Raw genomic sequence first — 25003 nt, 5'->3', positions numbered from 1 at the left:
GTATTTATTACAAAGAAAATAAAACCTTTGAATTTAGTAGACGCGGAAATATAAATATGGTCTAATAATCTACACTCTTGTCCCGAGCCAGCCAAGTTGAATACAAGTAATCGAAAAATGTTTTAAAAATAAACTTAAAAAAAATCTTGAAAAACAGTTAATTGAAAGACAATGAACGTCAGTGGACCCCACTTTAAAATACTTTTCTTGTAAATTTAAATCACCTCCTCCTGCTTTCTACCGTCTTCATTCTTCATTTGAATCATTTCTCACAGTCTGTGGACTCTCTCTCTCTCTCTCTCTCTCAAAACACAACACAGACGGCAGACGAGATGCTGAAAACAAAACTAGCTTTATTATTTTTTTCACAAAAAAATTAAATTTGAGTAGAAATGGGATTGTTTTGAATCATCGTTTCATTGCTGAGGTGACAGACTTAAAGAGCAAAATTTTTAGTTGATGAGATTGCTTTGACAGTAAGTCATGCTTTTAATACTTCCCATTTTTTTTTGTTTTTGACTTTTTTTTTCCAGATAACAAAGAGCTCAAAGATGGTAATTTTGTTAATGTTTCGGTGGGGGTGAAATCTTTGAGATTTTGTTTTGTTTGACATTTGGTGGGATGCTGAATTTTTTTTTTTGACTTTTATTGATTTTATCCGATTTTTTAGATCATTTATCTGTATATAATCTGTGTTTTTTTTTTCCTCTCTTGATCGTTTCTGTGTTCTTTGAATTTTTAGCTCGGTACATTTTGAGTTGGTAAAGTTAGCAAATTTTTTTTAAAAAAAAATTGGATAAGCTACTAAACTCATTTGTTGGTTGTTTTTTTTTTTTTTTTTTCAATTTTATCTTCATTTAAGTCGGTAAAAAATTTGAACTTTTGTTGGGTTCTGTTCATTTGTTTATGCATGATTTATCATTTTCCTTATATTTTGAATTTGTTTGTACACTAATGAATAAACGTGCTTTGATCTTCATTTCTGAGATATGAGTTGTTAAGAATTGTATATTGTATACAAATACAGGTGCTTTGAAGACTTAGTCATTGATCCTGAGTTTCTGAGGCTTGTTTATCCTTGTGAGTGTGCTAGTGAACAAATACTAAATATAAGCATTGGAAGTGCCTTTTATGTCTAGATTTGGTTCTGAAAATAATGGCTTGTTGTAACCTGTAGTGTATTTTCATAGAAGTAAACCATTTTGGATTTTTTTTTTATAAGTTAAAATTTTTATGGTTTATGCAAATTATTAAGCTGAACAAGTTTGGACCTCTTTCAGATTCCAATTGCTGGAGTTATATTTGTATCTGATGTGTAGCATGTGTCATCATTGCGGTGCTGAACTTACAAGGGTAAAGAAGGAGGAGAGAAAACAGGAGAACGGCAAATCCTTGAAATTAAATAATGAAGGTTCCATTTGGTCCTGCAGAATTTGTGGTGAGAAGCAAGAACGAGAATACTTGAAGCCGGAGAATTCCAGTCCTTTTTCAACGCCAATGATTAGTCCAACAACTTCATTGTCAAGCAATGATCGTTCATTCTCAAGCTGCAGTAAATGTCCCTTCTTGTTTTTTTCCTTAAAAAATTTCAATTACTTTGCTTGAACATTTGCATCTTGTATTGTATTCTAATTTTTCAGGAACCTTTCCTCTTTCAGGTGAGTTTTCAGTTGATGGAAATTCAAATGATCGGTAGGTTTCCCTACTTCTGAATTGTGGTAGTGGTAGGCTATTTTTCTGGCAATATTTGGAAAATTGAAGTCATTTCATAATTTATTTTTGTTAGGAGTGACCAAGATGAAGGTGCAACAAACAGTAATCGGGGGGATGCCAGTTTTAGAACCAATGGCCGGTTGCAAAATTCGCACTTAGAAGGTCCGGTAAATGAACTTGATAGATCAAATAAAATGAATGGAAGTAACAATTTAAAGGACGGTGGTATTGGAAATGATAATGATGTAGTTAGAGAGGTGGAAATAATGCAGCCTAGTGATGGCCAAGAAGCAAAAGTTAATGGTGCTGAAAATATAAGCAGACCCCATAACAACGCATCTGAGATTTCACAGTCTACTGATAATGATAATGAAATGGACATGCAAATTTGGGAACCTCCAGAGCCAGAAGATCCAGAGGATGACATAGAGGGTAGCATTGCCTATAACGATGACGACGAGGACGAGGAGTGTGGTGATGGCACTAAGTGGGGCAAGCCAAGTTCTTTGAGTCATTTCAGAGATGAAGGTGGAGGGAGACTTAAGTTTAAAGAGGAAAAACAAAGAGCAATGGAGAAGGTGGTTAGTGGGAAGTTCAAGGCCATTGTCAGCCAACTACTGAAATCCGTTGGCGTAGTCTCTTCTGGGAAAGATGGTGAAAGTTGGGTGGACATAGTTACTTCGTTATCATGGGAAGCTGCATCATCTTTGAGGCCAGGTTCTGTAGATGGTAAATCGTTGGATCTAAATAGCTACATAAAAGTAAAATGCATTGCAGCTGGATCTCGCAACCAAAGGTGATAAAATTAAACCCTATTTATATATATTTTTACATAAAGAATCAAGCTAAAAGATAAGAAGAATGTGCATTCCAGTATGTTTTATCTTGTAATATATTGAAATTTGTGTTTTTCTGTCTTTTACCTTGGTCCTTGCCATATTAAAGTGAGGGATCTTTTATTAAAAGGTGACTTGTATACGCGCGTGCACACACACACACACATTAATTTCTGCTAAAACGTCCCTTGGAGAATTTAGACATTTGAAATTAGGAGAAGAGCAAGTTTTCTGTAATGTAGTCTTCCATTGCTTCAAGAAGAGATTACTGATCTTTTGTTTTCTTCCTGTTTGTTCTTTTGCATTTTCTTCTCATTATCAGTTCTCACAATCATGCCTGTCAATTTTGTTACCTCGAAAAAGTATGATTGACTTCTTCTGGTTATTCTCCATTAATTGTGGGTGTACAACAAAAAACTTTTCATAGTGTTAAACGGCTGTAATATATATATAGAGGAGTGTGTCGGCCTGTAAACGTGTTAAATAGCAGTATCATGCTTTATTTTGCGTTTAGTCCATGGATGAAGCTATTTTAATATTTATTTAATTTCATCATCCTTTGATTTAATTTTGCAGTCAAATAATCAAAGGTTTGGTTTTTAAAAAGCACGCTGCTCACAAGCACATGCCGACTGAATACAAGAACCCAAGGTTGTTGTTGATACGGGGTGTCCTTGGTCTGTCTTCCAGTGGATTGTCATCGTTTAAGGCGATGGAGCAGGTAATTTCAGTATAATGTCAGCAATCTTCGTTAAATGGACTGTACTTTTACTAGTCTGATGATTGTGCTAGGTTCGAGGATTTGAGTAAAGAATTCAAGAGACAATAAGGAAGAATTTAAGAATTAAATGGATAGGACAGAAGTTTTGACTTAAAGAAAAGAATTAAGAGATGCGATTGGAATTAATTTATTACTTCTTACTCAAAAATGACTGCGAACCACTTATTTATAATAGCTCAAACAATCCTAATTCTAATCTAACTATAACCCTAAATCCTAGTTGCAATAAGAAAACGTAACTGAGGTCCTAACGTTGATTTGCTCACCTACAGGAAAAGGATCAATTGAAATCTGTCATGGACATGATAGATATGTGTCATCCAAATGTGGTTCTGGTGGAAAAAACTGTTTCTCGTGATATTCAAGAGTCTATTCTTGAGAAAGGGATGACACTGGTCTTTGACATGAAGCTCCATCGCCTGGAAAGAGTTGCACGCTGTACCGGCTCGCCAATTTTATCATCAGGTTCATTGACAAGTCAGAAGCTAAAGCATTGCGATTCCTTTTATATTAAGAAATTTGTAGAGGAACATGCTGGTTTTAGAGAAGGTGGAAAGAGGCCAAGTAAAACTTTGATGTTTATTGAAGGCTGTCCTACACGGCTTGGTTGCACGGTGAGCTTATATCCCATGATTGTTCTTTTTATTGTACTTTTTGAGTGGTTGAGGAGGCACACTAGCTTGTTGTGCAACCAGGTGAATGTCTATAAAGAAATTTTAATAGATTCACTTGCATAGAAAGCTAAACAAATTTGTAATGGAATATCAATCATAAATACTCCCCACGAACTAATTGATTAGATGTATGACGAAATGTTGTAGGTATTGTTGAAAGGAAGCAACAGTGATGAATTGAAGAGGATTAAATCTGTGGTGCAGTGTGCAGTTGTCATGGCCTACCATTTAATTCTTGAAACATCTTTCCTTGTTGATCAGAGAGCAATGTTTTCTACTATTCCTTTTGCTGAAGTGGCGGGAATCTTGCCGATGGAACAACAACACCCTGCTTTAGAAAATGGTAATTCTAATGTTTCTTGTTTTGAACATTCTTCAGTGGAAAGTGGTTCAAGCACAATGGATATTCCCATTTCCAATGGATTCCATGAGGACGGTTCCTACGCAAACAGTGGACCAGAAGGAGAATCCATATTATCTTATGAGCCATACAATCCGGCTGTATTTTCTGGGTTCTCATCTCTCTCAGCCTCTTTAAGGAAAGTTATAGGGGACAATTTCCCTCTCTCATCCGCTGCTGCTTATCCATCATTGACTTCGTACTTTGGCTTCCGTGGAAGGGAACAGAGTGGTCAGATCACAGAAGATGTTCCAGTTTCTACAATTATGGATGCTTCACTTGATGGCCCTTGTGATACGGAAGCTAAAAGTAGTTCTGATGAAGAGAAATCACTTGATGGGCAACCAACATCTTTGCTGTCTTGCCCTGAAGCCCCCCTAAACATGGGAAAAGATTGTGGCAATGATGAAGATCATTCGCAAAGTCAGGAGGATGCTAATGCATCATTGGATTCTCAAAGTATTTTGGTTTTGATGTCCAGCCGAAATGCCTTGAGGGGAACTATTTGTGAGCAAAGCCATTTTTCTCACATCATGTTCTACAAGAATTTTGATGTTCCCCTTGGGAAGTTTCTTCAGGATAATTTACTCAATCAGGTTTTTCAGATCTCCATTCATAAAGGAATTTTATGTCTATGCAGTTGTCACTTCAGATATGATTTGTTTAGTTTAATGGGGATTCTCTGCACACATGCAATTGAAAAAACAATGTTCTTACAGTCAGGATTTCAAAGGGTGCTATTATGATTTTTTTTTAATGTATGATCTGGGATGTGTTTGGTTGCTAAACTGTTAGTAAGATTTAGGTTGTAATGACTTGTTATGTGCACTTATACAAACTGCAATATTTTGCAGAGAAAGCAATGTGCTTCGTGCAGTGAACTGCCAGAAGCTCACTTTTACTATTATGCACGCCATAATAAGCAGCTCACAATACGAGTTAAAAGGCTTCCTGATAGAATTCGTTTGTCGGGAGAAGCGGAAGGAAAACTTTGGATGTGGAGTCGCTGTGGTAGATGTAAAACTGCAAATGGAGTTCCAAAATCAACAAAGAGAGTAGTAATTTCTACTGCTGCCTGTGGTCTGTCATTTGGGAAGTTCCTGGAACTCAGCTTTTCTCACCACTCATCATCTACTAGATTATCAAGCTGTGGCCATTCTCTGCACCGGGACTTCCTCTACTTTTTTGGGTATGGATTCTTAGTCTGCTTTGATTTAGTGGTATATAACTATATATTGTTGTTCTTTTGGGTTTCTTTCCTAAAAAGGCCTTCAGTCAATGGCAGCTCCTCTCCTATAAGTTCTTTGGTGGGGGTGATTGTGTTCAATTGGAGTGTGAGTAACATTGTCACATTTCTCAACCAATTAGTAAAAGAATAAAATAAAATCAATAGCATGAGTTGCCTCAATGTGCAGGTCCAGGGCATAATGTTTCTCACAATGAGAATGGTTTAGAATTGCAGAGTTCTGCACAATTGGGAAATGAAGGGTTGTTTTCTGTGCAATCTTTGATTTATTTTTAGGGCAGTGCAGGATATGACTCTGTTTCATTTTATTCGTGCATTGAATTGTTTATTCCTTTTGTTGCTGTGTGTAAAATGAATTCTGCAAAGAGTTGCATTTTACTTTTTGGTCCTCATTTTTCATGGTCTCTTCATTTTACACCAGATTAGGCCCCATGGTTGGGATGTTCAAGTACTCGCCATTCACAACTTATAATATGTGTGTGCCACCTCAGAAGCTGGAGTTCAGCAATTCTATCAATAAATGGCTGAAAGAAGAATTCCAGAATGTAAGTGTCGAATCTAACTTTGCCTTTTAATATTCTCTGGTCAACACAGGGAATACATGTGAATTGAAAGTCATATTTTCTTTCAGGTATACACCAAAGGGATTCTGCTGTTCTCGGAAGTTGAAAGCTCTTTAAAACAGATAGGATCTCAATTTGTGGGCTCAACCCTGAACCTCCAAGGCTCATTGAAAGAGTTCTCTGTCACTTCAGAGATACTCAAGCAAGAACGCTCTGTGTTTGAGGTTAGTCTTTGTTTTTTTACTTGCTTCGAAATTTTAACATATATCACTGGATCTTCCTTAGTATAATTGTGTTATATGTGTTTGTAATTTATATGGTTTAATTTTGTTGCACATGTTTGTAATATATACTTGTCTATTCAACTCTTGACCTTGATCTTTGGGCGTACCTTATTTTTTTCAGTCTAAAATTCACAGTTATGGGGAACATTTGTTTGAGTTTTTTCAATTTTCATAATGTGTTATTGCGCGGTCACTTCTGTTAAGACCTTACCTTATATTAAAGATTGAACTGCTATGCATTTTTTTTTGTAACAAAAAACAAAATAACATAATTGCCATGCCATTAAGAATGGGGGTTGATTACTTGGGTGTTGCAGATTCTTTGAGTTTGCATCACTAGGGATATCTCTTAGTTCCTTGTGCTATATTCAGTTTTTAGCTTCCTTATCGTGTAGGAACTTGCTATTCCCTGAAATCTTAAATAACAGGTAATTGCTTAAATGTTTCTGTTTGCTTGCTTGCTGAAATTACAGTTCTTCACTCCATATAGCTGTAAATTTTTTAGTGGAATATTCCCTTTTCCCTCTCTTTTTAAAAATTAAGGTCTTTAATGGTAAAATAAAAACAGGTTGACATTCAGAAAACTGTTGCTAAGAAAGTTCATTCAGATGAGGCTCTTCATAAGCTTCTTAGCTTGAACCGATTGCGGTGGGAGCTCCTGATTGAATCGTGCATTTGGGATAGACGTCTGCATTCACTGCTTTTGCCTGATCCTACGGTGGTCATTACTGGTGCCACTGAGAAACCAGGGCCAGAGCAAACAAAGGTGAAGATGGATGGCACTACTGCTAAAGGAAATGAGGTGCCAGAACCAGAAGTTGATTCTGGTAATGGGGACAATGTTTCCAACAATTTTGGCAATTTGGAAGTGTTACCAGATGTAGCTGCTGAAGCAGATGAACTCGTGGTTAAAGAAATTCCTATTGATGGTCCTGACAGAGAATCTGGAGAACGAGATCATAAGAAAACTACAGTGTTAAAGGATGTTGAGACGTCGATTGCAAGTGATTTAAGCTCAACTAGTTTGGCCAATGAAGACAGTATGGTGAGATCTAATGTTTCTGATTATCTTTCTGGTGATGATAATGTCCAAGCAGGGAAGTTCCTTATGTCTGAAAATTTACAAGTGGATAAAGTTGTTCCAAATTCCCAATATCTTGCAAACAGTGGTTCTGTTGTTGATCCAAATGCATCTAAGAATGAAACTTCTACGCATTCACTCTTATCCGACTTAGAAAAATTAAATGGATGGTTCTGGATGCCATTTTCAGAACTCCAACAGATATACATGAAGGATCTGCAGAGAGGTTTTGTGCCGAAATTTGAATGTGTCAGTAGATACACTCCTGAACACTTGCCCACTGTCTATCAACTAATCAGTGAGGAAGGCACACGGATGCACATCCCTTTGGGAGCAGAGAATTATATGGTGTCAGATTATGAAGGTGAACTCTCAAGCATAATAGCTTGTGCCTTGGCTGTATTGAAAGAAATGCCTCTATCAACAGTGGTATTCAATGAAGATAGTGGGAGAGATGGTGATATGGCTGTCAAAACAATTGACAGTTTACGTAGCCTGACTCGAATTCCCACCATGGCTTCCTCACTGTGGTCTGTCAATGGTTCTTCAGATTCAGATTCCATTTACGCGTCACTAAGCATTTCTTCTGAAGATTCACGCTTCTCCAGTTTTGATGGATTGAATTTGTTGGAATCTCTAATCCCTCCAGAAGTCTTGAGCCCAGAGGTTTCTATTGGTATTTCAAAATCACTTGGAAAGGGTAAATACTCTGTTAAGTGTCTATATGCCAACCAGTTCCGTGATTTGCGGAGTCGCTGCTGCCCATCTGAGCTTGCCTATATTGATTCCCTCAGCCGTTGTAGAAATTGGGATGCTAAAGGTGGGAAGAGCAAATCCTTCTTTGTAAAAACACTTGATGACAGGTTCATTATCAAGGAGATTAAGAAGACAGAATTTGATTCATTTGACAAGTTTGCTCTGCACTATTTTAAGTACATGAATGAGTCATTTGATTCAGGAAACCAAACTTGCCTTGCAAAAGTTTTGGGGATATATCAGGTTAGCTGGATTGATTGTTTTTCTCCTTTTGGGATCCTACTTTTTGTTCCTTCTTGTAAATGTTTGATATTCTTGCAGGTAACTATAAGACAGCCCAAAAGTGGGAAAGAGATGAGACATGATCTGATGGTAATGGAGAATCTTACCTTTGAACGGAACATCACCCGGCAGTATGATCTTAAAGGGGCTCTGCATGCTCGATATAATACAACTGTTGATGGTTCTGGCGATGTTCTTTTGGATCAGAACTTTGTCAATGACATGAATTCCTCTCCATTATATGTCAGTAATACTGCAAAGCGGATCTTGCAACGAGCTGTTTGGAATGACACCACTTTCCTTAATGTGAGTGAGAACTTAATTTAATTCAGCAAATGCTGCCACATAACTTCAGTCTCTGCATCTCATTTGGTTCCATAGTCATAATTTTCAAATTCTTCCTCTTCGGGGCATCATATAGCTGTTAAGCCACCATCAACATTGGCTCTGGTGAAGATATTCTGAACTCACTGTTTTGCTTTCTAATTGCAGTCGATCGATGTGATGGATTATTCTTTACTTGTGGGTGTGGATAGTCAGCGCAGGGAGCTTGTTTGTGGGATCATTGATTATCTTAGGCAGTATACCTGGGACAAGCACTTAGAGACATGGGTTAAGTCTTCACTTGTTCCTAAGAACGTGTTGCCTACTGTTATTTCTCCAAAAGACTATAAGAGGAGATTCAGAAAGTTCATGTCAACCCATTTTTTGAGTGTACCAGACCATTGGTGCTCGCCAGAATCAGACGACCCTTGTGCACTCTGTGGTATCAAAAGATGATTCTTCTTCTCGGACCAAGTCCTAGGAGATAAATGGCCAAGATGGTTTACATGCCTAGGTCATTTCTATCTGTTGTCAGAATTTTCTTTACTACTACTTTTTGGCCGCCATTAGTAAATACTGTAAATAGTCTATCATCGCATCACAATTTTATATATCATGCCCCATCGTTCTGCAATTTTTAGGAAAGTTTTGGGGATAGTGTTTTTTCTGTAGGTCTGCAATATGCTTCCTTAAATATTTATATATATTTTTTGTAAAGTCCATTGAGAAAGTGTAGAGTCGCGGTGCTTATAAGACATGGATTACTTGGGAATTAATGAAAAGGTGCAGCTATTATTTAATTCTTGTATCCAGTGTCTGAATTCTTTTAATACTGTGATATTTTGTCATAATATTTGGAATTCATTTCTCTTACCAAGTTTGCATCCAATTACAATCAGCCAAAAGACGATGCTTTTCTCAAACCAAAAGCATTTCTCATTACGTGAAAATGCATAAAAACAGAGGAATAGAATTGCTTGTCCTCCACAATTCAACAAAGAATCCACAGTTATTATAAATTTCCTGTTCAAATCACGGACTTTATTCATTCCCCTTAACCAAAATTTCTTCAGAGATTATACGATATGAGCAAATCGATCTGCAAGGATATTGAAGAAAGCAGTGAAGAAAACGGCGACTACTACCACCTGAATGACGATAATCCCGATGAACCTGAAATTAATTACATATATGTCATCAATGCAATTCTAAGTGGCACTGCCCGACTCAATGTCCTCTTACCAACAGCTACCATCCTTGCCTTCACCATACTTGCTCCACTGCTAACCAATGATGGTCAATGCGCCAATCTGAACCGCTGGTTAACGGGTTGTTTTGTGGTCCTTCTGGGCGCCTCTTGTGTATTCTTCACGTTCACTGACAGCTTCCGAACAGCCACTGGAAGGCTATTCTATGGGGTGGCAACTTTCAGAGGGATATGGACTTTCAATGGAGGCAGGAAGAAACCATGTGTACCTTCTGATTATAGGCTGAGATGTGCTGATCTCTTCCATGCTTCACTTTCGTTGATTGCATTTCTTACCCTTGCAGGATCACATCGCGATGTCGTTGCATGCTATTTTCCAGCAATGCCCAGGAAGATCACTAACACTGTTCCTCCTCTTGTTGGGTTTGTGATCAGCGTTTTGTTAGTGGTATTTCCTTCCAAGAGAAGGGGAATTGGTTACCCTTTCTTGCTGCAAAGAGATGCTTTGTACGGTAGACGCTAAGAGGATTTTTTTGTTTCTATACACAAATCCCAAAACATGGGTCCAGCTCCGTACCACTGATGCTTTCAGCCATTGGATCTTGTTAATGCAACTGTACAACTATAGATCCAATGATTGATTGTAACTGTGGTACCATACCTGTTGCAACATAGTTTTGCCCCCAAAACATATGCAATCTTCCCATGAAAATTAATGCTATTGAAATGCACCCAATATTTACAGGTAATGAAACTTCCTGAGTAAGAATTTCAAGGGACATCAACTTTTTTACAAAAAAAAATTATTCTGATCCACAGCACACAAGTACAAGTACAATCAAACACCTAGTTTTCTGCAAAGCAGCTCAAGGTTCAGCAACTTGCATAATTCACAACACTTGAAATTTAAGAATAGAAAACCAGGAGGATTCAAAAGTAAATCCTAAAACAAGGTCAAATAACAACTGAATCAGTTGACCAAAATTGATGGCAATTTGTAAATGAACATGTGAATATTCATCGTCCAAAAAATCATCATAATACAATTAGTAAAAACATTAATATAGAATACATTTAGGTACAATGGCAACGGAGTGGAATAGATACACCTGGTGGTTTTCTCTTCGCTCGAACAATAGCTTCCTTGATCATGGGCAACTTTTGGTGAACCTTTTTCCATACATGATTCACTGCACCATCTGGAAGAATTGGTCCAATACCACCTGGATGATTGTTTTCATATACAAAAATTGGCTGAATCTCAGCCATTCTGTGACGAAACTTGTCTTTCTGTTCTTCTGAAAAGCTTCTGAGATGACGCACAAGCCAATTTGGTGTCAATGCATCTCTCAGTGCCACAAAAACAGAGAATTCGAAATAATCAACCATTCCTTCAAATGGAAGCTCAATGTTGTCGCTGACAATGACAGGTATACAAAGACTTTGGATGGCATCGAAAAGTCGACATGAAGTGGGGGTGTCACCAGCCGGATGCAAACAGAATTCAGATGATCTCATCCCTTTAATTGATTGCTCCCTGCCAGTGGCATTAGGGAAGCCTTCTTCCATAATAACTCCTGCCTCGTTAACCAACAAGTCCCATAATTTTTCTCGAACAACACCTCCCTACACAAAGCACTGCAAGATACTTGATGCTGCACATATGCTTTAAGCAACTATTCATGAAATGAGCTAAAGACTGACTTACCCGGTGCCTATGTTTAGCTCCTTTAAAGTAAAGAAGATTTTGGCGTTTCTTATTGTCTGATAAGTACAATCTAGGAAGCAAATGTGTGTACGGGACAATAACATCTTTAAGCAGTGAAACTTGAGTATGTTGTATCATCTCCGATGAGTTACCATTTGATGATTTCGAGTCAAGTCTGTACCACCCACCAAAATCAACAACCAACAGAATAGCAGGGGCAATCTGAGATCTGACATGCCACATTGCAACAGGGTCTGCCAAACAATGCTTCAATTATAAGCTGCAGAGTACCACCAATGAAGCGCCTTGTTCACCACATCATTACCATAAAGACAACCATAATTGCAATTATATCATTAAAATTTGATCAAACTTGTGCAATTTAAAGCTCATGTACAGACTAAGACCCTGAAATTGTCCTACAATCGTATAGCTTTCACTGACAAGAGCACCAAATTTTTTAGAAAGACCCCAGTAAATATTAAAACTTTTTATATAATTATGAAAATGGCCGAAACATATTACCAGTGAGTACAAAGACATGATCTCTGCCACCGGATCTTTTCCAGGGGTCCGAATTGATGACAAAATCAATAACCTCTTTTTGCCTTTTATAATCCTCATTCCCGTCTCCTTTCTTCCTAAACATATTCTTCTGCTTGGCCTTGGCCAACTCCATCTCCGCACTCAGCGTCGCAAAAAACGGCACAAAAACGACATCAGCTTCATTGGCATCAAAAACCCTCTTAGCAAATGAATTGGTCCGCAGATTTTGAGGGGTTTCCAGGTCACCCATGATCCAATACTCCGCGCTGTACTGCTTTATCAATGGATTCTCAGGGTACCTATTAGGAGGGTGGGGGTGGGGGGTTTGGTGATCTGGGTCGGAGGGAAGGCGGGAGTCGGGTGAGGTGGAGGCCCAATATTGGTCGATGAGGCCGTAGTTGTAGGATCTGGGAAGGTCTGCCACGTAGACTTTGATGGAGTTTGGGTTTGAAGTTTGGATTCGTAGTTGCTGATCAGAAGAAGCAGAAGAAGTTGGATTTTTGTTGGCAGTGATGAAGAAGAAGAAGAAGAAGGAGAGTGAGACAATAGAGAGAAGTGTGAGGGAGAGACATATTGACGACTTTGAAGTGTAGTGGTACTTTTTCATCGTTGCCATTTTCTTCTTCAACTCTGCTCACACTGTCGTCACTGCCGCATTCCAACAACGCGTTTCATCCGACTACTCTGTTTGGCGATCGGTGGAAACATTTTCTCTATTTATACGCTGAGGTTCGCTCGTTATAGCTTTCCAAATGGAAATTATTTAAAAAGGGTTTTTTTTTTTAAGTGCAAATTTTACAAATAAATTTTTGCTAAAAAATTTTAATTATTTAGTTATCAATAAGAAATATTATTAAATTTATAAAATTAATTTAAAATTATATTATAAAATAAATGAAATAAAATTATTAAATAAATAAAAGATATTTTAAATATTTTAATATTAAAAAAATTTAACCTATACTTTTAAAGACATAATCTTTGAACTTTTATTGAAGTTAAAATAATTTATTTAAATTTTAAAAACTCTACCAAAAAAAAAGACAAACAACAAAAAAAAATTTAAAAATAACTCGTGATTAGATACACACATATAATTATTAATTAAGTCATAGCAATCCAATACTAAACTATGACTCAAGCTTGCTTGAGGGCACATCCAATACTTTCATGTTTGATTTAAAGAAGTTTCAGTTCAATTTATCATCAAACAAAAACGTCAATTTGAGGCTCGACTATTTTCTAGTTTTGTCTTGTGACAGAAGATCCCGCTTTCATTTCTTAATTTTAACCCATTCTAACTCTTTAAATGTTAAAGAACAAAGGAAAAACAAGCGAAAACAAAACGTATGGACATGTTTTCGCATTCAAATTTTCTCAGATGGTTACAAAATGCCCAAACTCTTCTAGAGGAAAAGTCAGTTCAGTTGCACCCACAACAAAATCTGAAATAGAAAAATTAAAGACCAAAGCTCTAATGCTACACCAAGAGATGAAAGCCCGTAAGCTAACGTTCCATCACGACCTCATCAAAATTCCAGTCTCTCACTAGGTCCCTTCTCACAGCACGACTTCGGACTAATCGTGGAGCACCTTCCATCTCAATGACCGTTTGAATGTTTGGTTGTGGGGTCACTTTGGATGTGGATGCTAGAGCTGGTCTTGGAGTGGGAAGAGACAACCTTCTGGCTAAGCAGCTGCCGATGGCAGAACATCTATCCTCGTTGTCTGAGCTTGAAACGGAGTAACTCCTGAATGAATGTGATGGACTTTCTACGCTATGGCACACAAGACATGCTAGACTCATATTTAGACTTTGAAGAGTCGAAAATAGCAGCTACCTTTTGGCTATAATTACATTTCAAGATCAAACAAAGAAAATATTAGTATTTGATAATTAGAAATGCTAATACATTCATCTAATTTCAGATAGAAAAAAGAGCAATGGGGACTTAAGATTGAACTAGTATTCAAATTCTGCTGGGTAATGGGCAATGCAGAGCTAAAAGTGCAAAATTTATAACAGAAGCACATAAAAGTTACTGTTTATACAGTACTTGGTTTTTCCAGTAATGATGCTTTCTAATTCACCACTCTAGCTTTTGGATATTTCAATAAAATTCTTTAGTGCAGTCATCAGTGAATAAATGAATAATGCTGCATGCTGCTGTGCAAATCATAACTGTCATTCAAAGGCCTAGACAAGCGACACAATAACAAGTTCCGAAAGGAAATGGTGAATTTATACATCCAAATTAAATGTAGCCTGTGATTATACAACTGATATTCTGGACCTTCTAACTAACTCCTCTCTCTCTCTCTCTCTCTCTCTCTCTCTTCATTAGTGCACTCAAGTCATACCACAAGTAGTGACTTGCTGAAACAATACACATACAAACAAATCCTTATAGCTGCAAATTTGAAACTCAGAAATGGAAGGAAATATATATGTGGTTCAGTCGCAAAACAAGCAGTCCAGCCATCTAATAATAAAAAGACTACATTGGAACGCCATAACTGAGAGGATGCACCTTATTGATTCAAACCATGCTGCAACTCAAAATCCTACTGTCCAGTCTTCTACCAGTCAGGAGTAAGAAAATATCATGGACAATAATTAAGCCTTCCAGCTTAATTTTGGGGCAAAGAAAAGTGATAGAGCTCCATCTGACTTAGCTTATGAGCAAAGAAGCCTCAGACAGCACGGTTCATGTCAGTATGCTGTCTTATATGGAAATATTTGAAAGCAGACTAGCCTACCTCATAATTAACATAAATCCACCTATGAAGCTTAAGTGATTCAAACCTAGCAATATACCCGCATTAAGAGAGTAAGGTTACCATATACAGATAGGACACATACATTACATAGTTTTTGCCTCATAACAAACAAAAGAGAACCATATCTCTCAATGCTACAATTGTCCAAGCTTATTCCCTTGGGATATTCACAAATTCTATTGATAATTCTTGCCAACAGAATCTTATCTGCAGGCACCAATATATATAAACACTGATTGTACCCAAGATAAGAAGACAAGAAGATTGAACATTTTCACAACCTAGCTAAATACTAATGTCTCAACCACCAAACAAATCCAATACCTATCTACTACACACACAAACCTGTTACATTGCAACATAAAATGTCATCATATTTGGATGGACAAACTGTCACTTAACGTGTGGTTCAGTTTACTGACAATGAAAACTAACTTTGTGTGATCTGAGAACTGGTCTCCTTTCTACCTAGAAGTCTCTCTACCCTGCACATTGCATTCAAATTTGGGGATTGCGATTGCTTCTAACATAGCAGTTTGGAAAAAATGATGCAGTCGCCAAAGCTTCAGAAATTGATCCATCATCTGAAATTCTACTACTCAACTACATTTACTCACATCTGATCCAATACACACGCATTGAAACCAATACACTATTGCAACAGAAAATTAAAACACCCCCAAAAAAAAAAAAGAAAACCACGATTCTTAAAGTTAATGATGACATAGACCCAAAAGTGAAAAACCAAAGCCCTAACGTCATTCTTCCATCAAAACAAGAAAAACCCATCCCGCTAAAACACATCCTAAGCAATTCAAAAATCGTGAATTGGAATCATAATATGAAATAAAAACCTACATGCAAGAACACAAGTCATACGGGAAAAAAAAAAAAAGATTTGGAAAACGAAGGGTGTGAGAGAGATCTGATAAAAAGAACCTTAAACTCCGCGCGTCTGCTTTCGTGGTTTAAGTATGATGTAATGCGAAGATTGATGGATTCCTAGGACATTTAAAAGGGAGAAGGATCTCCGGGAGTTTCAGTTTTAGTTTTAGTTTGATTAATAACTCCTTTTTAACTGTTTCTTTTAAGCGGGGCGTGCGGGAGTATATTGTTACTTGTTAGAAGGATGATCGGATTCTGACATGAATATATGATCCGGACCGATGGCGTTTATTGCACGCGCTGAGGTGCGGGTCTGGTTCTCTGGTTCGAAAGAGTTCATGTCACTTTACTTTTGTGTTCGTGTTATCGTGTATTCGGCTATGATCAAACTATTTCACGGTAGATCATTGATAATAAATAATAACCGTACGATTATTAGAAATAAATAATAAATTTAAGCTAATGCTAAGCTACATGCACGTAACTTACAACTCTTTCATAAGAATAATGAGTGAGCTCACATTATTCACTATGCATATGAGAGGATTATAAGTTATATACATATAATATAGGGAGATCCATAAATTTATATTTTCTACTATGATCTAATAGTCAGTGTTTCATGGTGGAACATCCTCACTGCAGCCACTGTCCTATTTTTTTGTGGTTGAACTCATGGCAAATGCAATTTCATTAATTTGCATTGCTTATGATATTCTGAAGCTGTTAAAGTTTTTTTATAGTAACTTTAGAAAAAAAATTATAGCAATATTCTAAGTCGTTACAATAGAAGTAACAATATTAAAAAAATTATTTTATCATATAAATGGGGACATATTTTAATTATTTTGTACGATAATCGAGTAATAACTCGGCGAAGGAAGAGAACTGCTGTATCCTATGTTTTCAAAACATTGAACTCAATAAAAGAGGAAAAAAAGTTCATGGATAATGTCACAATAAAAGTGTTAACAATTACAAAATTTCGAAATCAAAATTCACATTTTTTTAATCTTTTTACACGTGACAAAAACTATAACAATGATGGTTTGCCAAGGTGGTGGTGATGACACTACTCAATACTTTCTCCAATAAAGAACACTAGAAGATTTCTAGATGGGTGGTTTTACAAAGTCAAAGTTGAAGTCTTGAGTCTAATGATCACTTATATACGATGTACTTATATTTATGATATGTGTATTGAATTTCCTATCCACTTAACATGTTTTTGAATTTAGTGATAGGTATGTTATATTTATGATGCAGTTATGAAGATTTTAAGTCTAGTGGTAAGTTAATTTAATCATGATGAAATACCATTAGATGTTGGTGTGACAACATAGTGGTATCAACATCTCCTTAAATTTTCTCGTCTTCATGATTCCTTTTGGCTTTTGAAATGTCTTAGTCAGTACCCATAGCATTAAACACTCGGACTACTAAAATTTGGCGATGCAGCAAATGATATCATATGACACTTAGCCCTTGCCAATAGACAATAGGTGTGTGTGTGTGTATAAAGTAAAATTTTGAGTGCTATTCTCACGAGCTATACAGTGTTATATTATATTACTCTGATTGTAATATAATACTTAAAAAAAAAAAGGAGTAATACTGTAATAGTTGCCTTATTATTTTAATACCAATGCAACAATTTCATGTCCCATCATTTTGTGAGACATTTTTTAACAAGTGATATGAAAAATGGGGTTAAGCTACAGTGCAATTGTGGTACCGTGCCACAGTTGCACTAGCCGTTGGATCCACTCAAATGAGTGGGGTTCACTTGAATAAGTGGGAATCTAACAGTTGAGTGCAACTGTGGCACGGTACCACAGTTGTACCACAGTTTTATCCTGAAAAATGATATTATGTATTTTGCTTTTATCATGTTTTTCAAAATTTATCCCCTTTCTTGAAAAGGACAAAATTATCCTAAACGTAAACGGTAAAGGAAAGATTTAGGAAACTAGACGGCTAATGAATCAGGATTCAGGAATAAAATCATTCGGCTTCCAATTTCTGCCTTAACCGCCCCACAAAAGGAAACTGGGACAGCTCTATACATATATATCCACTAGCTTGACGCTTTATGCTCTCATCACAACGCACTTTCTTTAGTCAAATCTGAATTTTTATTGTCTCTTCTCTTCATCATCAATGGATGTACGGGTCAATCTACACCTAGAAGGAACAGGCAGCTGCAGCAACAACCCACTAATGTGCCCGGTTGGCAATATCGGCATTGTGCTCAAACAAAGATGTCAAAAGGTGAATCGAAGCCCCAGTAACGGCCAACAGTTCATATTACGAGATTACACACGATCTGTGAACCGCTTTCCTGTGATTCAAATTCCTGCAAACGCACTTACTTCACCAATGTACCTCTTTCGGGAACTCGTGACCTTAAATCTTGATCACATGCTGTGTGTTTTCTTGCACCAACATCTTGCACAGGGGGCTTTTTATTTGTCGTCGGGTGGCTTAACCGGCTTTCACTTGTCTGCCGACGTTGAAGTTGTGGAAATTGAGGTGGTTGAAGATGAGATTGAGAGGTCGGAGAGAAAGGAAGCGTCGAGATTCGTTGTCGAGATGTTGTCGAGAAAACAGAGGAGGGTTTTGGATTTGGATTTCAACAAGCTTGTGAAAGCCGGAGATAACTGCGCGGTTTGTCTGGAAGAGTTAATAGCAAAAGAAGAAATCAAGGGACAGACGACAGAGAAAAGGACACAGCTGATTACGATGCCTTGTCATCACATTTTTCATGCGTCGTGTATTTCTCGATGGCTGGAGGAGCAGAATTCTTGCCCCATGTGTCGACGCCAGATTCAATATGAAGATCTTGTTGGCTAATCTTTGATTAAACTTTTTCTCTTTTGTAAATTCTTGATTTAGCATTAAGATTACAAATAATGCTCATTCTTCCTTTTCCTTGTAGTTGGTACAATATTTTGTTGAATACACATGTGTGTTTATAGCTAGCTTCTTTGAACAAAAACAACATCTTTGCCCTGATAATAATTTGCGGATTTGCTTAACCAACTTACAGTTACAACTCTGTACTGCTAAGAAGGCAAAACTAAAAGCTTTTCAGAAACAGTTTATTTGGTAGTATTTTATCATACAAGTAAAAGAGCTCCTTTTCTTTTTCTTTTTTCCATGACAAACTTACCATTCAACCACTAACAATGAGAAAAGTTGACTGTCACATTGGGATGGTAGGTGATGATCTACATACTATATGGGATCGATTTACATAATTACATCCACGCCGTTTGCAATAGATAATCGAACAAACCATTCCTCATTTTATTAGAAACCCTTCTGTGTCCGGAAAAATAAACATTAAAACAACCAATTAAACGCATTTTACATGTAGTTTGGTAGACATATTAAATTCACTATGAAGACTCATAATTCTAACAAGATGAGCATGAGAGTCGAGCTATAGCTCAATTGAACTGACACGAAAATCAGAATTGTTTTCTAAGAGACTACTAAGACAACTCAATTCATGGATAGTGCCATCACTAAAGTGTCAGTCATTTCTTAAGTTTATTTATTTACTTATTTTGACAAGTACTCATTTTCAAAATCAAATTTCACTCTTTTTTTTTTTATATGACAAAATATAACATTTGTTATAATAATGGTGCGGTAACGTGATAATGATGACACCGTTAAAAAAAATTTCTCCAATTAAAAATATAAGGAAATCTCTAAGTGAGTAGTTTTAACTTTTAAAAAGTTAAGGTCGGAGCCTTGAGTTCAATGAACTCTTAGATATAATGTATTTTTGAGGATTTAAATTTAGTGATAAGTGTATTGAATTTATGATAAGTACTCATCATGATTTTGAATTCTGCGATTGGCATATTGTATTTATGATGATTTTGAATTTATTAATGAGTTTAAACATAATAACATGGAACAAGATAGTGGTGTAATGACATAATAGTGTTTACATCACTTTTTTTTTTTCAATATTCGGATAAAATTTGGTTGTACAGCAAATAATATGATACTTATATGGTATTACATTTATCAAGTTTAAATATTTTGAGACAATAATCGCTATAGGCCTATTATAATTTGATGATTTTATCCTAAGCGATAAAGGAAATATTTAGGAAACTTTGCCGTTAATGAATGGGGGAATTAATAAAATCCATCAGCTTCCTATTTCCTGCTTTACCGTCTCCCTGAAGGAAACAGGGCAGCAGCTCTCTCTCGCACTCTATATGTATATATATATATCTCCTAAAGCTAAAAGTTGTTAATCACTTAATTACCGCAAGAGCACTTATCAATAAGTGAATAATCATCTTCTTGCATAATTGATCAAATATTTGTCTCTTCATCAATGGATTTATTACAATTCCGTCTCCACGAGGTACATGGAAGAAGTAGCAGCAGCAATAACCCAGTTGGCAATATAAGCATTATGCTCAACGAAAGATTTCAAAAGCAGTATCGAAGCCGCAATGGCCGAGTAATCATATTAGAAGATTACACGTTCTCTCCGAAGAGCTTTCCTCTCATTCAAATTCCATCAGACTCAGTTGCTCTGCCGGTGTGCCTCGCGCATGCACTCACGGCCTTAAATATTAACCGTATGCTTTGCAATTTCTTGATCAGAGAAATATCAAATGTGGCTTCTTATTTGTCTTTTGGTGGCTCAGTGGGGTTTCACTTGTTCGCCGAAGTCCATGCTTTGGGAATCGAGGTGGTTGAAGGCGAAGGTGATGATGAGGAGATGGAGAGGTTGTTGAGAAAAGAAGCGTCGAGAATTACTGTCGAGATGTTGTCGAGAAAACAGAGGACTAGTATTGATAATAAGGGTGTGATCGTGAAAGAGGGGGATACGTGTGCGGTTTGTTTGGAAGAGTTAATGGAAAAGGAAGAAAACAAGGGAGAGGAGGAGGAGGAGGTGATTCCGATGCCTTGTCATCATAACTTCCATGCGTCGTGTATTTCTCGATGGCTGGAGGAGCAGAATTCTTGCCCCATGTGTCGACGCGAGATTCGATATGAAGATCTTGTTGGCTAATCTTTGATCATCTTTGTATTAAATTCTTGATTACACAATTGCCATACATTGATTCTTCCTTGTAGTTGATTCAATAATTCTGTTGGATAACATCTTTGCCCAATAATAATATATCTTGCGGATTACGAAAATTCCACCTTTGAAATTATTTCATGACATGTAGTCTTTGATTCAACTCGACCAACTACTTAGAAATTATTTTATGACAAAAATTCTTTAAAAAGCAAAATCCCATACAACCCCTTGACGGGCCCAGCCCAAAACCTTTTAGTTTTCCCACTGTATACTCCTTATTGATTTCTTTTTTCTATTTAGAAATTATCCAAATTCCAAAGCCTCTGTTTTTTTTTAATTTAAATTATGTTTTCTTCCGAATTATATATTATATTGCGAGTCCGAATCTACAAATATACATACAGTAAAATTCAGAAGTGTCTCGAAAGAATACCCTGACTGTTATAAGACTTCTATCTTCACATCTAAAAATATTTATTTACTCTCATCAATATTTAAAAAGATACATCATAGATATATACTAACTGTATAATCGAGTATTCTATTAAGTATGATTTAACCACTCGGTAAATTCATGAAAACTTGAAACCCACACCCTAACTAGTATAAGGTAAGGTAGTCATTGGATTGTAAGGTTATGTGATACTTATAAAGTGTGAGTAAATTTCCTATATATATCTCACTTTCTTTCCCCCCCCCCCCCCCTTCATGTGAGAGCTTTTTAATTTTTTCTTGCAACCTTCGAATGACTAAACCTGCTGAAAAAGAGGAATTTCATTTCTATCAAAAGTACATACACCTCATGGGATCATTTTTTATTTTTTATTTTTGAATCAGTAATATATATTACGCAATTAGAAGTTCACTTATATTTACATAAGTAAATTTGTTTAGATATTTTGATCTATTAAAAGTTTATTCGTATTTACATGAGACCTATATCTATTGAGATAACTTAAATCAAATTCTATTATGACACAATTTAAATTTCTACCCTCATATGATATAGTCTAAAATTTTATATGTATCTCTACGTAATTTTTCATTGAGAAAGAAATATAAAGAATCTTGTAGTGGCTCGGATCCATACTCTCATTAATGCTATGACATAGATTCACCGCCGGCCGAGTATATGGGATCAATTTACGCACAGACATTGGGAAAGGCATGGATAGCATATCCGTATCCGGATAAAGAAACAGTCATTAAAATACCCAATTGGATATAATAGACATCGTTTGATGGAAGCATATTAAATATTCACTCCGTTGAAGACACGGACACCAGTCGACATTCCGACAAGATGAGCAAGCAATGGAAGGGAGTCAAAGGCTAGCTAAATTGAACCGACGCAAAAACAGAATTGCAGCCGTTAAAATTTCTCCAAATGGCTGGCCAATTTTGGTGCAATTAATTTGCATTGCCTTCACTGTCGCGGACACTCATAAATGATCACAACGACACCTGCTGTCAAAACTCACCCGCCCTTTACTGCTTGCATTTATATTTTTGCTTGTTGCCTATGGCTTTCTTGCAATTCCCAGAAAGCAAAGCACTGCCACTGTTGCCATTGTTGTCATAATTGGTAACAAAAAAAAAAAAAAATCCCTGATGGTCCTGGGAAAAGGAAAGAAAGCAACTAAACATTTTTCTATTGGGTGTTATTTTTTCTTCTGCCGAATTATCAGGGAGGTTCAAAACATTTGCAATAGTTGCCTTCAGCTCTTTTGTTGGAGTCATAAACAAAACCTTTTACCAAATTGAAAATGTCAATTTTATTTTTTGTAGAATCAATTATCAATCGCACTTAATTTCATTTCCCATTTTAGAAACGAAATGATAACATTACGAAGTTGGTGACCATGTGAATTCAATTTCACACGCGAAGTTACACTCAATGATGGAATCTCAGCATATGTTAGAATCCAGTGGAGATAGCAACTCACTGTTAGTTCTCTTTTCATGAAATTCAAATTTTCTATCTCCATTTTTGCTGGTTGATTGGTGTCTGTCACTTAATTCTTGTCTGTAGAGGGATTTTATACCATGGTAAAAAAACTTTAGCTTTCAAAGACATTAGGCTATTTCTGATCTTGACAAAACTAGTAGTTTCATGTTTTTAATTTTTTCAACCTTTCAAAAAAGGAGTGTTGGGTTTAAGAGTTAGGACTGTTAAAAGTAAAAAGCTTAGAGGAGGATTTCTTTTTATTCGTTCTTAAGAAAACATAGTTTGAGAATTACAAAATATTTTCCCAAGATAAAACAGTTGTCATTAATTTAGTCACACAACAGCTCACTTTCATATTGGCATAAACATAATGGTAATTGTCTAGGAAGGAAATAGAAGACCCAATGACAGAGTGCCACATGTCGATATTAAGAAATTGATTTACCCTGTGCACCCCAGATGCTCTGTGGGGTACTTGGGGTATACTGAGTAAGGGCAAAAATATCAGAAAAAATATTCATAAAAATGTCAAGAGATAGATGAGTCCCAAATCTCACAAAAATCTACTAAATACCTATAAAAAAAAAGTAATCGATGAGAAAATTACATGCTACAAAAGAAAGGATAGTCGTCTGTCATGCCAACAAATAAGCTAAAAGGTTGATACTATGACAGTTGGAACCACCAGTTTTTTCTTGTCACACCTGTAAATTTACAATAGAATTTACAGAGGTGCGCGAGACCACTCCATTGTGCCTAACACGTGAATACGCCTCAAACTTGCTCTCCACACATATTTTTGAAATGCCCAAGCCGCCATACGTATGAAAATAAGAATATTCTTGACATAACAGCAATGAATGTCAATAAGATAACGTCAGGTGGCACGGCATCTGGGGTAAACCTTATAAATATTCAAGTTTAATTTTTTATCAAGTAATTTAGCATACATATCACAAGAGCTAAGGTTTCTTCAACCTCTAACTTTTCATTACTAAGAGCTTGCAAGCTCTCTAACCTGAAAAAACTCAACTTTGATTTGAGCATCGAAGTGTGGTCGCCGGCCACCCCGACTCCACCTCTAACCTTTTTTTTCGTTGTTTTGCAGGTTTAAGAATGATTTTTGGAGGCTCTTTGTACCTAAAGTCGAACCCCCTGCCATATCCACCACTATTTCAATCCTCCTTCACTCCAAAAAAACCCTAAACAGTCCATACATTCCAAACAAGGGAGGCGCCACGCTTCCCGATAAAAATAAATTTATTGTTCTTAAGTTGGTTTTGTGATATTCATACATGCTTCCAAAATCTGCTAAAAACAGTAATGTTCAAACTTAAATAAGTATAATTAAAAATCAGTTGGCGTTACTAAATCAAAATTAAAATTTGGAATTTTTTTATTATACATGGGAACAAAACATTAAGATTAAAATTCATCTCTCTTATTTAATATTAAGCAGCACCTAAGTTGTAGTATTTATAACTTATAATTGTTCAAGTAATCTTCCACGACTTTTTAATTGCTTGACAACCAACAATTAAGCCATTAAAAAGGAAAAAAAAAACACTATTCTGAGCTGATGTAAGTTACAGATTACGTAACTTAAACAAGAGAGTTGTTGGAGAATAATTAATTGAAGTCCTAACTCGTACTAAAAAATAAAAACAATTTAAGTCTCAAATCTTCCCTATAAATAAAACATCATATGCCACCCATTTCAACTGAAATTCAACATTTTTTTTCCCTTCAAAATCATCAAAAAAAAAAAAAGAAACCATTCAGCCATCAGTATTGAACAAAATTTCCCAAAGCGATGGAAATAAAATTGCTTCTCCTCTGCCTATTCCCTCTCGCTTCCTTTTTCTTGCAATGCAATTGCCATTGCGCGGCCAGTAAGAAAAAAGGAACAGCTGCTAGTGGAAT

General features: G+C 36.3%; 5 protein-coding genes across 8 annotated transcripts; 3 read left to right on the top strand and 2 right to left on the bottom strand.

Moving 5' to 3' along the window:
* Positions 1-244: 244 nt before the first annotated feature.
* On the top strand, positions 245-9740 carry LOC18040635 (putative 1-phosphatidylinositol-3-phosphate 5-kinase FAB1D). Of its 4 annotated transcripts, XM_024183085.1 has the most exons (14): positions 245-476; positions 1028-1080; positions 1281-1552; positions 1659-1692; positions 1787-2509; positions 3126-3270; positions 3603-3944; positions 4152-5000; positions 5259-5593; positions 6072-6195; positions 6282-6437; positions 7066-8577; positions 8656-8922; positions 9109-9740. In XM_024183085.1, the coding sequence occupies exons 3-14, from the start codon at positions 1312-1314 to the stop codon at positions 9394-9396; spliced, it is 5016 nt and encodes a 1671-aa protein (XP_024038853.1). In that variant the 5' UTR covers positions 245-476; positions 1028-1080; positions 1281-1311; the 3' UTR covers positions 9397-9740. The 4 variants fall into 4 exon arrangements, with proteins under 4 accessions (XP_024038853.1, XP_024038854.1, XP_006434650.1 ...); XM_024183086.1 differs by lacking the exon at positions 1028-1080 and having other exon boundaries at positions 246-476; positions 1320-1552; XM_006434587.2 differs by lacking the exon at positions 1028-1080 and having other exon boundaries at positions 246-476.
* Positions 9741-10025: 285 nt separating this feature from the next.
* LOC18042028 (protein DMP2) lies at positions 10026-10670 on the top strand. The gene has a single exon (XM_006434586.1). The coding sequence runs from the start codon at positions 10026-10028 to the stop codon at positions 10668-10670; it is 645 nt and encodes a 214-aa protein (XP_006434649.1).
* Positions 10671-10966: 296 nt separating this feature from the next.
* LOC18042027 (probable arabinosyltransferase ARAD2) lies at positions 10967-13131 on the bottom strand. Its single transcript, XM_006434585.2, has 3 exons — positions 12381-13131; positions 11856-12109; positions 10967-11773 (listed from the first exon to the last, which is right to left on the bottom strand). The coding sequence occupies exons 1-3, from the start codon at positions 13015-13017 to the stop codon at positions 11222-11224; spliced, it is 1443 nt and encodes a 480-aa protein (XP_006434648.1). The 5' UTR covers positions 13018-13131; the 3' UTR covers positions 10967-11221.
* A 506-nt stretch (positions 13132-13637) lies between these two features.
* LOC18042026 lies at positions 13638-16429 on the bottom strand. The gene is made up of 2 exons (XM_006434584.2): positions 16122-16429; positions 13638-14249 (listed from the first exon to the last, which is right to left on the bottom strand). The coding sequence occupies exon 2, from the start codon at positions 14206-14208 to the stop codon at positions 13909-13911; it is 300 nt and encodes a 99-aa protein (XP_006434647.1). The 5' UTR covers positions 14209-14249; positions 16122-16429; the 3' UTR covers positions 13638-13908.
* A 4001-nt stretch (positions 16430-20430) lies between these two features.
* LOC18043002 (E3 ubiquitin-protein ligase RZF1) lies at positions 20431-21117 on the top strand. The gene has a single exon (XM_006434581.2). The coding sequence runs from the start codon at positions 20431-20433 to the stop codon at positions 21115-21117; it is 687 nt and encodes a 228-aa protein (XP_006434644.2).
* Positions 21118-25003: the final 3886 nt, after the last annotated feature.

This window comes from Citrus clementina, unplaced genomic scaffold, assembly GCF_000493195.1.
Source record: "Citrus clementina cultivar Clemenules unplaced genomic scaffold, Citrus_clementina_v1.0 scaffold_5, whole genome shotgun sequence".
NCBI classification, from domain to species: Eukaryota; Viridiplantae; Streptophyta; class Magnoliopsida; order Sapindales; family Rutaceae; genus Citrus; species Citrus x clementina.
This window is presented reverse-complemented; position numbering and strand designations above follow the sequence as displayed.